This window comes from Grammomys surdaster, unplaced genomic scaffold, assembly GCF_004785775.1.
Source record: "Grammomys surdaster isolate TR1022 unplaced genomic scaffold, NIH_TR_1.0 126187, whole genome shotgun sequence".
NCBI lineage: Eukaryota > Metazoa > Chordata > Mammalia > Rodentia > Muridae > Grammomys > Grammomys surdaster.
Window position 1 is genome coordinate 8,171,273 of NW_021620993.1, and position 15,117 is coordinate 8,186,389.

The 15,117-nt window shown below is 50.8% G+C and overlaps 1 protein-coding gene and 1 long non-coding RNA gene across 4 annotated transcripts in view; one reads left to right on the plus strand and one right to left on the minus strand.

The window, feature by feature from the left end:
• Positions 1-11,866, minus strand: part of LOC114613090 — a 15,857-nt gene extending 3,991 nt beyond the window's left edge. For both annotated transcript variants that reach the window (XR_003710121.1, XR_003710120.1), the window contains exons 1-2: positions 11,759-11,866; positions 4,439-4,657 (exon numbers count right to left, since the gene is read on the minus strand). This is a non-coding gene — a long non-coding RNA (uncharacterized LOC114613090). The remainder of the gene's footprint in view (positions 1-4,438; positions 4,658-11,758) is intronic.
• Positions 10,748-13,966, plus strand: Osm (oncostatin M). Of its 2 annotated transcripts, XM_028758118.1 has the most exons (3): positions 11,115-11,245; positions 12,735-12,871; positions 13,321-13,966. In XM_028758118.1, exons 1-3 carry the CDS (start codon positions 11,212-11,214, stop codon positions 13,867-13,869), a joined length of 720 nt encoding a protein of 239 aa, XP_028613951.1. In that variant the 5' UTR covers positions 11,115-11,211; the 3' UTR covers positions 13,870-13,966. The 2 variants fall into 2 exon arrangements, with proteins under 2 accessions (XP_028613950.1, XP_028613951.1); XM_028758117.1 differs by lacking the exon at positions 12,735-12,871 and having other exon boundaries at positions 10,748-11,245.
• The last annotated feature ends 1,151 nt before the right edge of the window (positions 13,967-15,117 follow it).

The window sequence follows — 15,117 nt, forward strand, 5'->3', positions numbered from 1 at the left end:
GAGGGAGGGAGGGAGGGCGGGAGGGAGGGAGGGAGGGAGGGAGAGAGAGAGAGAGAGAGAGAGAGAGAGAGAGAGAGAGAGAGAGAGATATTTTGCAAGACTCCTTGTAATCCCAGCTGTCTGTGCTGGTGGCCAGGCGTCTGCTGCTGGTGACTAGTTGTGTGAGCAGGCACGCAAGGTCTGGCCCTGGCTCCTCCCTGACCCTGGGCTGGATTGAGAGGTGATATTGAGCAATGGCCCCTGTCTGTGTCACTTTCCCAAGAGGATCACAGTGCTGGGGTTCTGAGCCATGAGTGCCAGTTCTAGGGATGCCCAGAATTTCTTTTTAGGGGGTTAGTTGTGGCATCATGTGGATGTGGGTGCTGTGTGAGTGTGTGTATGTGTGCATGTTCATGAGTGTGTGTGTGAGTGTGTGTATGTGTGTGAGAGAAAGTGTGTGTGAGTGTGTGTGTGCACAAGAGTGTGTATGAGCGTGTGTGTATGTGTGTGTGAGTGTGTGTATGTGTATGTGAGAGAGTGTATGAGTGTGTGTGTGCACAAGAGTGTGTGTATGGCGGAATGTGTGTGTATGAGTGTATGTGGGTGTGAGTGTGTATATGTGTGAGTGTATGTGTGTGAATGCCTGTGTGAGTGTGTGAATGTATATGAGTGTGTATGTATGTGTACGAGTATGTGTGTATGTGTGTGTGTATGTGTGTGTGTGAGAGAGTGTGTGTGTGTGTGCACGTGAGAGAGAGTATGTATGAGTGTATGTGTGTGAGTGTGTGAGAGTGTGTGAGAGTGTGTGTGTGAGTATATATGAGAATGCCTGTGTGAGTGTGTGTTTGTATGTGTGTATGTGTACTGGGGATATCTTTGGTGCTTATATGATCACATGTGTCCTCTGCCCCTATTGCTTTTCTCCATGATCCTGTACTCCCAAGGAAGAGCTGGCCTCTGGCTCTCCTGCCTACTCCAGCTCTCCTAGCTGGCTCCATCTCCCCCACTGTCTCCTTGCCTGATGCCCTGAAGCGAGCATGTGTGGCTTTCTGCCTAGACCCCAAAATGTCACCCTCTCTCCAGGCCCTCCCTCCCCCATCACCACACAGCACTTCTGGGTGCTCTTCCTGGTCTCATGGCTCTAGTGCCTCAGTTTCCCTGTCCTATCACTGCACCTGTGAGTTGTTCCCAGCATGTCCCTTGTGGAACATGGCCCCACAGCCGTATTCCTTCTCCTTAGGAAGACCCTGGGCCCCCTACTCATGCATGCAACCTTGGAGACCTCTTGACTTCTTGAGGTAGCTGAATGTCTCCCTCCCTCCCTCCCTCCCTCCCTCCCTCCCCCCCGCACCCCCCCTTCTCCCTTCACCCTTCCTCTTTCCTTCCTCTCTTCCATATTGAAGACAAACCCAGGGCCTCTCACATACTGAGTTACACCCCAACCTCTTACTGTGTTTTTAATCTCTTCCTTAGTTCCTTTCTTGGTGTGTATGTGGTGTATGCATGTAAGTACATGTGCATATGGGGGTGCAGGGCTGCTCATCTCTGCGGAGGACAGAGGTCAAAGTCAGGTGTCTTCCTTTATGGCTTGGCACCTCATTTTTGAGGTAGGGTTTCTCACTGAATCTAGATCATGTTCCTGATGGTTTGGCTGGCCAGTGAGCCCATGGGACATGCCTGTCTTTGACCCCCAGTCCTAGGGCTTCAGATGGCCCCCACAGGGTCAGCTTTACAGGATGCTGGGGGTCTGAGCTCAGGGCATCATGCTGGTACAGCAAATACTTTACCCATAGCCATCTCCTTGGTTCCCTAACTTTAAAAAAAGTTATTTATTCTGTTTTTCTGTGTATGCCTGCCTGCCTGCATTCATGTATGTGCACTACTTATGTGCAGTGCCTGCAGATGTCCGAAGAGGCCTTCAGATCTCCAGGGAATGGTGTTAGAGGTGGTTGTGAATCTCTGTGTGGATGCTGGGAACTGAATTTGGGTCCTCTGCAAGAGCAGGAAGTGCTCTTAACTGCTGAGCCATCTCTCCAGTCTCTTCCCCAATTTTTAAATTGAGATAACATCTGCATAATTGAACTTTTTTTTTTTTTGTCTTTCTTGAGACAGGTTCTTGTCTGGAAGTCAGGCTGTTCTGGAACTCGTGATCCTCCTGCCTCAGTCTCCCCAATGCTGGGATTACAATGGGTGTGCTGATAGCTGTTTTCTTTTCTTTTTTTTTGGGGGGGGTGGGGGGTTTGAGACAGGGTTTCTCTGTGTAGTCCTGGCTGTCCTGGAACTCACTCTGTAGACCAGGCTGGCCTCGAACTCAGAAATCTGCCTGCCTCTCTGATAGCTATTTTCAAGAGAGGGATTCAATGGTATTTAACACATTTGGTCCAAAATCTTTCACCAACTCTAAAGGAGGCCCTGCAATACATTAGCAGCCAGGCCACTCCCACTCCTCCCTGCCCTGCTTACCACCAGTCCCTAGTCTCTCTCTGCACTATCCTCTGTGGTTTACACTGATGGAGCTGTACAGCCAAGTATGACTTGTGTCCTTGCTTCCACTTAGCTTGATGTTCTTTTTGTTTTGTTTTTGTTTTTGTTTTGTTTTTGTTTTTACATGCATTGGTGTTTTGCCTGCATGTATGTCTGTGTAAAAGTGTCAGGTTTTGGAGTTCCAGACAATTGTGAGCTGCCATATAGGTACTGGGAATTGAACCTGGGTCTTCTGGAAGAACAGTCAGTGCTCTTAACCACTGAGCCATCTCTCCAGCCCCCAACTTACTGTTCTTGAGCATCCTCTGCACTGGGGCATGTGTCAGTATGCCTTCCTCATGAGTGTTAATCTCCATTGTACAGCATGCTACATTTGGCTTGTCCATTATCTTTTGAAGAAATGTGGGGACTGTCCACTTCAGGCTCTTAAACTCATAGTCTGAGTAAGGTGGTGTGGTTCCTCCATCCTGATTTTAAGTTCATGCAAGAACAGAGTAACCAAGAACTCCCTTAACACCCTCCAATCCAATGAATGGTGGCCACCAGGAAGAGCTTGGAAACGGTACTTTGATGGCCTCTCCTTGGAGCACAGGATGAGTTTCTGTTCTGTATCAGTGTGGAGTCTCCTTAGGAACACACACGGAAGAAGGTGGCTTTTCATGGCCTTCTCCCAAGTCATTTTCTCAGCGGACTTGCTGATTGGCCTGGGGTGGGAGTCCCTCCCCTTCCCACATCTCGTGTGTGTGTGCATGTGCGTGTGCGTGTGCGTGTGCGTGTGCGTGTGCGTGTGTGTGTGTGTGAGACAGACAGAGTTTCTTTATTGTCGTCCTGACTGTCCTGGAACTCACTCTGTAGACCAGGCTGGCCTTAAATTCAGAGCTCCACCTGCTTCTGCCTCCCGAGTGCTGGGAATAAAGGCGTACACCACCACACCCAGTCATTACTTCTCTTTCTTGTTTGTTTGTCTCTGGTGCTCAACTCCTAAATGTAAAAAGGGAGCAAGGTGCCTGCTTTATATGCATGAGGATCTGAGTCCAGATCCCCAATACCCAGGCATAAGTTGGGGGCTGTGGGCAGATCTGTAGCTTAGTGTTGAAGGCAGAGACAGGCAGAACCCTAGAGCTTGCTGGATAGACAGTCCAGTTAAACTGGTGACCCAAGTTCAGTGGGAGACCCTGCCAATAAATGCATGCATACATACATACATACATACATACATACATACATATACACACACACATACAGTGGAGAGTGACTGAGGAAGACACTGGACATGGACTTCTAGCCTCCACATTGATAAGCACATACCTGCACACACCATACACACACACACACACACACACACACACACATGGTGGGAGTCAGTCCTCCACTGGCAGCTCCCTTTGTGAGGCAAGCAGGTGCTGCTCTTATGGAATGCATGCCCAAGTGAACTTTACAAGGGAGGGGGATGTGCGGCACGTTTTTTAATTTTCTTTCAGTTACTTTTCCTGGAAAGTGTTGCAATCTAGAGTAGTCAAAAAAGCAAATTTTTGAACATGCTATATTAAAAAAAAGTCAAGGAAAAAGTCAGCATGTTTTCAAAGCTGCCCAGAAGCAAGATCATGTGCTCCGGTGTGACAAGGGTGACAGAAACTTGGTTCCTTGGGAAAGGGACATAAGAGCTAGCTAGACTGCCTGAGATCAGTTGCTCTGAGCAGCAGCCCAGCATGCCGTCCTTCCTGAAGCCTGGCCACAGACTTGGTGCACATGTGCAAGCAGAGAGTGCCTGGGTTCTGCGGCTGGGAGCCATGAGTCCCCTGTGCTGCAGTTTCTACAGATGGCCACATCTGGATGGCTGTGCAGATGTTCCCTGATGTTTCTCCAGCACCATCTGTACCCCACCCCTTCTCCCCTCCCCAGCCCTGTCTGCAGTGTGAGCACCAGCCATACTTTCCTGTTTTCTTCCCGCCCCCATCAGACACTCAGAACCCACCTGGTCCTGTGACACTTAGTCCTGCTCAGCACGATACCTATTCCTCCCGTTGGGGAGAGGCTGTCATTTTTGCTTTCCCTGAGCCACTTGGCAGCATCAGTTCCGGACAATCCATTGAATGTGTTGGTAGGTCTCTTGGACTAGGAAGAGGCTATTTGGGTTCCAGCCTGCATTTTCTCCTCTTCCAGGGTTTTACTTTCTATGCTTCAGCTTCTCCACCTGCAAAATACAAAATGCAAAAATCCTAAAGCAGTTATGAGGATCCAGCGGTATGCCATTCATGAATGTATAATGTGACGCCTGGCACATGTAACATCTAGAAACCTGCCCAGTTTATTGGGGCCAGGGAACCCAAACATTCTAAAGAAGAATCTGATATTTCAAAATAGATATTCTAAGGGCTGAGCAGGTAGATGGATTGGTACAGTGTTTACCAAGCACGCAGGAAGGCCTGGATTCAATCCCCACACCTTCTAGGCCTTTGCATGCAGTTGTGGAGGCAGGGGGATGAGAATTTCACTGTCTGCTACATAGTAGCTCAAGGCCAGCCTGGGATACATGTCTCAGAAACAGGCAGCATACTCTATGTTATCATTACAAGAATAGTGGGAACACAACTGAACTCCTGCAGTGTTACTATGTTTTCCTGGCACAGCTCTGGGGGCGGGGCTCTGTCTCTCACCTCACAGGCACAACTTGGGCTCATCTTGGGTGTTGGGGTCATTGGGGGCAAGCAGTCAGGAGACTGCTTGACAGCCTCTGCTCTTGCTAGCTTGTCACTCTGCCTGTTGTCACTGTCCCTGGGGCTTCCCTCAGTCTGGGATTTCCTGAGGCAGGTCTAGTCACAGACTCTGTGTTGGTGGCTCACCAGTCTGGGTGTCGGGGACACAGAGAGTCACAGATCTGACAGAACTCTCCGGTCACCTTTCTTCCTTCTCCTCTGAGTCAGGCTTTAGTCCCCTAGAGGGGTCAGTTACTTAACATAGAGCAAATCTCTTGGGAGGCCAGGTCCCAAGAAGACTCCATGGTAACTAGACAACAACAAGGGACCTCCTGGGCCCCTCGACCTCTCTGACCCGACATGTCCTTGCTCACTGGGGCTTACGTAATCCTGCCTTTCCCAACTGCCCCAAAGCCACTTAGTGACATAAACCAATGTGTGCCTTTGTCTACCCCAGGAACTGCAAGGTACATGTTTACCAAATGCCCACTGAGGCTCAGCCCTTGAGTGACACTAAGTATCTCAAGAGGTGCCTGGACCACTCGCTATACTTAAAAAGCAATTCATATACAGCCCTTATATCATCTGATGTACGGAGTTCTGTACTCTTCCTCAATCAGGGTTATGAAGTCATCTCTACAACCCAGTTCTAGCACCCTCCTGTCATCCCTCCACAATACCTTATGGTATTGCGCAATCTGCCATACACTTCTATACTTTTTTTTCTATATAGCTTTGGCTGTCATGGAACTCATTCTACAGTCCAGGCTAGCCTCGAGCTCATGGAGATCCACCTGCATCTCCTTTCTGAGTGCTGGGAATAAAGGCATGTGCTTCCACCACCTAGTTCTTGCATTTTTTTTCTTCAGGAGGAAATGTCTAATCAAATCCTTTGTGAAGGGTGTGTGTGTGTGTGTGTGCACGTGAAGGCTTGGGTAGCATCCTTAGGAATGTCATCATCCTCCTTTGAGGCAGAGTCTCTCATTAGCCCAGAGCTGACAAGTTAGGTTGGTTCCTAACACTAACCCTGACTCTGACTCTAACAATGATAATACTGACCCTGACCCTAATCAGTTAGACTGGCTCCTAAGCCTAACCCTGACCTTGACTCTGACCCAACCCTGAGTTTCTACCTCCCCAGTGTTTGGATCACAGCCTTGTGGTACCATGCCTGGCATTTCCTGTGGGTTCTGAGAATGGAGTTTAGGCCTGTGCTGTGCAGCCAGAGTTTCCCCGGCACACTGCCCAGGTCGTTGCCCTGCCTGGATTCCAGTGCCTCTTTTTTCTTTTTCAGGATCTCCTGTATCACGGATCGCCTTGATCTCACCGGGAGCTGAGGTTGACCTTGAACTCCTGATCCTTTTGTTTCTGCATCCCACGTGCTGGGATCACAGGCCTGTGCCACCATGCCTGGTCTGTCGCCCATTTTTAATCGGATTATCTGTGCGCCTCATTTAATTGTGACATTCAAGTTTACAGAGAAGAGAAACTGAGGCCCTGGGAGATGCTGTGACTGGATGAAAACATCAGGCTCACAGGTAGTAGAGGCTGGAACTTGAATCAGTGTCCACCTCTGCCACAGCGAGTACAACTCAAGCCATGGTAGATCCAGTCCGTGCACTTAAAGGGGCAGGGCCCTCACAGCCGGAGGGTGGGCCGGAAAGGCTGGGAGATAGCAGTTCTGAGGAAGCAAACCCACCCTCTCTTCCTCTCCACATCACGCGGACCTGGCTGACGTGGCCCAGGAAGAGAGGACAGCCCGGGCCCTGTGGTTGAAATCCTATTTATACTGACTGTTGCAAGCCTTTCCTGCTGGCGACAAGAACGTCACTGGGCACTGACCTCACCAGAATTGCTGACGCATCTTCCCTCACGCTTTGCCTGGATGGCAGTGAGGCAGGCCTTTCATCCTCTAGGCCACTCCCACTGCGCCTGGGTATAGCACCCTCCACTCCTGTCCCCACGTCCAACCCTGACTGCTATTGCAATCTGTTATGGGCTGGAGCCTGTTCCCCAAATAAGAATGTACACTCCTAACTCACGGTATCTCAGATATGACTGTATTTGGAAACGGGCCTGTACAGAGACAAACAAAACAGGCCATGGGTGAGTTCTCATTCAATGCAACTGGATTAGGAAGAAATTAGGAGGCAGGAAAATGGCTATCAGTAAAGGGCTTGCTGTGCAAGAATGAGGGCCTAAGTTCAAACCCCCAGAACCCATGAGAAAAGCCAGGTGTGTTCGTGCAGGCCTGCAACCCCAGCACTGAGTAAGAACTGAAGCAGGAAGTGCCGAAGGCTCTCAACTGCTAGCCTAGCTCCACGGCAGTGAAAGATTCCATCTCAAGGCATGAGACTGAATGACAGAGCAGGCTGCGTGGTGTCCTCCTCTGCTTACACGTGCGTCCACATGCATCCACACACCACCTCCACCACACATACCACATGAACACACATGCACATACCATATACACACATCCACACCCACCACACACACACCATACACACACATATACACACACATATATGCACATACCCCGACACCCCATGTATATACACATATCGTAATACAGGCACCATATGTACCATATATAGATGCCATATATACACACATATCCACACACCACCTCCACCACACATACCATATGAACACACACACACTATATATACACATCCACATCCACCACACACACACCATATATACACACACTTATGCACACATACCCCCATACCCTATGTATACACACGCACCATATGTACCATATATAGACGCCATGTATACACACACATTCACAGACAACACATACACACTCTTTATGCAAAGGTACAGAGTAATAGAGGAAGACACTTGAGTAAGTTACTCTGATTAACTATGACCTCTGGCCTCTGCATGACAGACAGAAGTACATGCACTTACCCTCATAAACACACACACACACACACACACACACGCATCACATACAAAGAGTTCAGGGTAACTGGGTGGTGATGGTGCACACCTTTAATCCCAGCATAGAGGAGGTAGAAGCAGGCAGATTTCTGAGTTTAAGGCCAGCCTGGTCTACAGAGTGAGTTCCAGGACAGCCAGAACTACACAGAGAAACCCTGTCTCAGAAGGAAAAAAGAAAAAAGAAAAAAAAGGAAAAGAAAAACAAAGAGATCAAAAAAATGCAGAAGCGGTGGATGGCTACGTAAAGACACAGAGGAAATTTGACCACCTACAAGCCAAGAAGCAGCCATGTGGGGTGGCACATTCCAATAATCCCAACACTAGGGAAGCCAAGGCAAGAGGACTGAGACTCTAAAGCCAATCTGGGTTACAGGGTGAGCTGGAGGTCAGCCTGGGATACACAGATGAGAACTGGGATGAATAAATCAACAGCTAAGGAGAGGTACCTGGGAGGAGCCAGCCTCAGAGACAGCTTACTCAAATGTCTAGCCTGTGCAATGGTAGGAGATACATTGTGTTGCTGTTGTGCAGGCTGCACAGCTTGTGACACAGTGCCCCACTCATCCTTAGGCCCCCACATCGGAGGACTCAAATAAGTGTGTGCAGAAATAGAAGCCAGGCAGAGATGGGTGCCTCTGTGCACATGCTCTTTTTGTGATTCCCCAGTGACACCATTGATTACACAAATCTGTCACCTAGGGAAGGTTTCTGTCTATAGGAGGCCCTGTGGAGGTTCCATGCACGCACTACACTATTTTCAGAAGGGTCTGAGGCTTCTGTAGACTCCAATGTCTTCGGGAAGAGGACCCTCGCCATCAGTCACTTGTGGGTCTGTTGCCTTCCATTTTGACAGTTCCAAGAAATAGATATGCACACAAGCCTTGCTCTTGATGACCTTAGTCCCAGTGGCCTGTACAACACAACACTCTTGCCCGGAGCTAAGACATGACTTTAGACACCAGGTAAATAAATACACACTCTCCCTTCCTTCCTTCCTTCCTTCCTTCCTTCCTTCCTTCCTTCCTTCCTTCCTTCCTCTCCTTTTCTCTAGTAGTAGGAAACCCTCAGGGTGTTAAGCTCCGAGGCTAGGTGCTGGCCTAGGTGGACATTAGTAGCCCCTTTGACTTTATTTAATTGAATTTATTTATTTATTTATTTATTTATTTATTTATTTATTTATTTGAGACAGAGTCCCCCTGCTGGCTTGGAACTTGTAGTGAGTGAGCTGCCACCTCTCAAGTGCTGGGACTACATGCCCAGCTACTGATTTTGTTTTGAGATTGGCCTCTGATGCACAATCCTGTCTAAGCCTCTAGAGAAGTAGGGATTACAAATGAGTACCACTCCATCCAGCTCTGAACATCTCTCAATTGTGCAGGTGGCCTCCAGCAGGGGAACTCACCCCTTTGCACCTTTGTTTTGAACAGAGGAGGTAGTGTATGGTCCACAGGAGAATACCTGAGGTGAAGGAGCCTCTCTTGCCAACATACGGTCCCGTGAAGCACTGCATAGCACTCTCCAGCCAGGTCCAGGGCTGCTCAGAGCTTCCCTTTGTCTCCTTGTCACAGAGAGGGCTTGAGTGTAGGGGTATAGGGACTGCCCCAGGATGACATCAGGGATGTGAAATGCAGAAGGATTACTGACCAGGGCCCTAGGGAACAGCACCCTGGGATGGGCAGAGGTGAGAAATTCAGTAGGAGGAAATGAAGACTTCAGGAAAGGGATCTAGACTAGGCTCCACTGGTGGGTTGCTAACAAGGGAAACACTGCTGAGTGCAGAGAATGAGTGGATGGGGCATAGTCGCCTCCTGGGTAGGGAGTGGTGGGGGAGGTTTGTTGAATAAATATATGAGGGCCAACAGCAGGTACCTCTGGCTCCTGAAGTTACAGCCTAAGGATGCTCATTCTAGCTTGGCAGACATGATGGGGCTTCCAAGCATGGCCTGTGGATCTGGGTCAGCCTGAGCCTCAGTTTACCACAGTAAAGCAGTAGACGGACCAAGAGACACTGTCTCCAGGGCCACAAGTCATCACTTTCAATCAATGCTGAGAAGCAGAAGACCCACCCATGATGGATCGCTATCTTTCAGAGAAAGTGAAACCTTGTGTCCAACTGTCTCAGCACCCCCACCCCTCAGCTTCCCCTCTGAGCTCACAGCTTCCCTGGCTCCCCGCCCCCTCCATCCCCTGAAAACTAGTACCTGGAATTCAATTTTTGTTTGTTCTTTTTTTTTTTTTTTTTTTTTTGTTCCTTCAAAGGCTTTTTTGCCTTTTATGTTCATGTTGGCAGTAACCTTGTGAGGTGAACCAAGGAATGCTTCTCTCTCCGTTTCACAGGTGAGGCTCAAAGCGGCCAAGGGACTTGCCTCCGAGGACACAGCCTGTCAGAAGCTTTGAAAACCGGTCTCTAATTTCTCTTGCTCCAAATGTCCTAAAGGATCCTGTCGACAGAGGGGACCTGGGATTGGGAAGGCTAGTAGGGGATAGTTCATGGAGACAGTGGAAATGAGTCGGGCTAGAAGATGCTGCCCAGGGATTAGAGGCACAATCTTGGGGCCCGAGTCTGGCTCTGTGCCCAGAGCCTGGTGGTTTCCGCTCACAGATGTCCCGACAGCCCAAGCGAGAGGGTGGGAAGCGCACCCAACGAGGAAGATGTCTGGCTCCCTTTAGCCCTAAACCTCGGTGTCCTATAAGATTGGGGGTTCCTGGACCAAGGGTGGCCTACCTTGCAAGTCCTGCTCTGACCCCTGAACTGACTCCTGAAGATGACACAGACCCCCATGCTGCCTGCTCACCCCAAGAAGGCTGAGGCTGCGGTTTACATCATCCTTGGGCGTGGGGCTGACCTCGAAGAACGAATTCGAAGAAAACGGGAGGAGGAGCGGGCATGTCATGGCGCCTGGCGCCCATTGGCCGCCTGGGGAAACTTTGGTTTTTGGGGTCATGTTCCCAGAAGGCCTGCCCTTCCCCCTCCCCCTCCCCACCCACCTCACGAGGTGTTGGCCAATCGCCCCATCGGGCATAAAGTGGCTGCCAGCCCACAGGACACCCAGCCAAACTGTGTCACCCCTGAGAGGCACGGGCCGAATCACCAGGACCCAGCATGCAGAGACAGCTTCCACCAAGAACACTGCTCAGTAAGTACTTCCTTCCTCTCTGCCAAGCCAGGGCACAGCTGTGCCAACTGGCTGCTGTGGGCACCTTCTGCCCTTGGGAGCTGCAGATCAAGTGAAGGCTGCAGATGGAAGGGATAGCTAGAAGGTCAGGGAGGGGTCCACTGAGACCCCAGCATATCCACAGGTGGAGACGTGGTATTTCTGTAAGGTTTCCAGAGGGAGGTGACAGAGAGACCATGCTGGGGACCAGGGCATGAGGGAAGAGGAGAAAGAGAAGAAGCTGGAGAAGCCCGAGGCAGGTAGGAGATGAGCAGAAAAGGAAGTTTCAGATCTGTGAGGAAGTGGAGCGAGGGCGAGGATGAGGCCTCCTTGCTCTGATTCAATTCTCAGGGTCTGGGCTAGATGGAAAGTCAGTCAAGCCAGAGGTCGTTAGATCATCCCGCCACACATACAGCCACACCCACATGGGGACAGGCAAGCAGAGCCATCAATGTAAGTGCGGGTCCTCCCTTTCAGTAACACAGGAAGGCTCACCTGCAGACCAGAGCTCCCAGTGAACAGGGCAGGTTCTGAAGTGCTTCACCCTAGGTCTACGGGCACACCCCCACAGGCACTGGTCCACGTGCACCTGTTACATGCTCACTGTGGGCCCTCACTGGCAGTGTAGCTGCAGACACCTAGGGAAGATGGGGAGGGGACTTGTGGTTGGCACGCCTGGGCTCCTGGCCCTCCCCAGGGGGCTGGTTGGTTTGTAGGAAGGGAAGGATGGTGTCACAGCCTTCCGGGCCATTGCACCACAGGCCTCTTCCGACCACGTGGCTGCCGGTGCCTGTGAGGGTGGGGGCCGGCGAGCTGGAACTGTACTTGTCTGCCCTCACCCCCACTACCTTCTCATGGGCTCCCAGTGTCCCTGGTGTGTGTGTTGGAAGTTTGTGTGTTGGGGGCAGGAAGGTCAAGGCGAGTGCTGGGTATGTGTGACCTGGGCAGGATTTTCTCTTGCACCTAGCTCACCTTTCAGTAGAATGGGTGTCAGCACTGGCTGGCCCTGTGAGTGAAGAAGTGCCTTTTCTGGCTCTGTGAACAGAGAGCTCAGGTGACCTGCTGCCCTGGGGCTGCTTCCCAGGCCGGCCCTTGGTCCAGTCTATTCCACCTACAGGGAATGTTATGGTCTATACTGAGTCAGGGATTTGACCCGTTGTCAGTCTTAGGCCAAAACTAACCCTTGTATGAGGTCAGACATAGAGGACTCGTCTGTTTGTTGTGCCCTAAGATCAGGACAGGGATGCTGTGGTCTAAACCCCAACTTCTGCCCAAAGAGCTGCTGGTCAATTGCAGCCACCGCCATCTCCCTCACCCTGTTTGGTTTGTGGTGGAAGGTGGTGGCCCCAGTGAGTGCCCCTGTGTAAACCCAGTACCTGCTACACACCCGCTCCTTCCCTGGGGCTGCACAACCAGGCATGAGGGGCTCTACGTAACACCAGTCAGGTAACCAAGCCCTTCTCTGCCCTAGGTTTGGTTCTCAGTCTCCTGTTCCTGAACATGGCGCCGGCCAAGCGTGGCTGCTCCAGCTCTTCCCCACAGCTCCTCAGCCAGCTGCAGAGTCAGACAAACATCACAGGGAACACGGGATCACTCTGGGAGCCCTATGTAAGCCTCAGCCCTTAGGGCACCTGAAGGTCAGAGAATCTTGGGGACTAGTGAGGGAGTGACCAGGAGGACCAGAATGGGGCAGGAGGGGAAACTGAGTCATTTGAGGGATGGTGGAGCTGCTTGACTCCCAACTCCATTCCTTGACTGTCTGGAAAGGTTGGTTCTTTGTTCTAGGCTCCCAGATGCAGTGAGTGAACCTGTCAGAGCTCCTGTAGCCCCCACCACACCTAGGGACCCTCACTCCATCCACTGCATGCACAGTCACCCTAGGGCCCAGACAGCCCTCCTGCCCGTCTCTGCTGACATCAGAATTCTTCTCATACTTTGACTTTTCATCTTTGTTGAGATCATTACAAGAGCTTGTGTTTCAAAGACAGCAAAGGCGGGTTTCTCTGTATGTGTTTGAGGGGTTCTGTCATGCATTCCTCGATCTCTTCCTTCCTCAGATCCGCCTCCAAAACCTGAACACATCTACCCTGAGAGCTGCCTGCACAGAAAACTCTGTGGCCTTCCCCAGTGAGGACACACTCCGGCAACTGAGCAAGCCTCACTTCCTGAGCACTGTGTATGCCACACTGGACAGAATCGGGCACCAACTGGGTGCTTTAAGACAGCAATTTCTGAAGACTCAGGCTTTTCCAGACCTAGAGAGGGCCAGGCAGAACATCCAGGGCATAAGAAACAATGTTTACTGCATGGCGCAGCTGCTCCACCACTCCCTGGAGACACCTGAGCCCACACAGGCAGACTCTGGGGCCTCAAGGTCCACTACCACGACACCAGGCATCTTTCGGGTCAAGATAGACAGCTGCCGCTTCCTCTGGGGCTACCATCGCTTCATGGGCTCAGTGGGGAGGATCTTCAGGGAGTGGGGAGATGGCTCCAGACGCAGCCGGAGACACAGTCCGCTCCGGGCTCAGCACAAGGGAGCACGCAGAATCAGACCCTCCAGGAGCAGCCAGAGGCTGAAGCCCAGGGCCCAAGTACCCTGGTAGCCTGAGTACACACTAACAGAGAAGCATAGTCTGTTGAAACTGGATGCTGCCTCTCAGAGGCTTTCAAAGCTGCTCGTGTGTTCAGGGCCATGCAGAAGAGCACTTTAAGGGGTGAAGTTGGGTGTCCCCTACTACCACTCTGGACTGCAAGGATAATCAGGTTATTGTGCCTTCACTCCAAGCCTCCAGTCCTAGTTGGGTGGCTGGGTCAGGCCACGTGGGGCCGGAGGCTTTCCATTGATTCAGGGGTCTGATGACACAGCCTGATTCACCACTGGGCTGAACCCCTCAGGCTGTTGGTCCTTTCCTCTCATGACTTGAAGCTGTTGCCTCCAGACTTCCTCCTTTCCCTGTGGCTGGGTTCCAAAAAGAGGTCTGGTCTGGTGCTCTCTCTCATGCCTTATCCCACTCAGGCCCGATACCTGGACATCTGGGTGACCTCACACTTGGCAGCTTCGACAGGGGCAGGGTGTCCTAGAAGGAACGGTGATCTGGTAGTTCAAGGGATGAGAGCTCAGAGCCTAGCTTGTTCCCTAATCCTCTGTGTGACTGTGAGCAAGACACTTTATATATCTGAATGCCAGCGTTCTCTGTGGAAAGCTGTGTTGTGTGTGTGAGTCCTTATGAAACACCCCCCTCCGCCTGTCAGCTGCTGGACTCTGACACAGGCTGGACATCAAAGTCTCTGTAAATGGGAACCTATAGTGCAAACTGTCGTGGGGTGGGTTTATGGGAGATCTCCCAGTGCCTGCAAGCCCCACCTTGGGTCCTCGCTGCTCAGAGCTCCCTCTGGTGGTGTGTTATGGATTTTTTCACAGGCTGAAGCAGTCCTCTTGAAAGGACTCAGAAGCTGGTGAGAAATTACTTGGAGGGACATGACTAATTTATTGTTTTATTTTTTTATCAGTTTAATTCATTTTTATATTTATAAGGCCTATTTATAATGTATATTTAATGTTAATATTTTGCTAACATATTTAAAACTTGCCTCATTTCTAAACTTGGTGTCAGTCTTTTATTATGGGAGAGGGTTTTGCGGCCTTTCTGGTCTCAAGGTGGCAAGGGCAAAGATGTCAGTTCTCTAGGATGGGCTAAGGGACTGAGCATCATTCAGGAAAAGCAGTCACATAACACACAGGGCATCATCTCCTTTTTCTTAGCCGTGGTGTGTGTGTGTGTGTGTGTGTGTGTGTGTGTGTGAGAGAGAGAGAGAGAGAGAGAGAGAGAGAGAGAGAGAGAGAGAGAGAG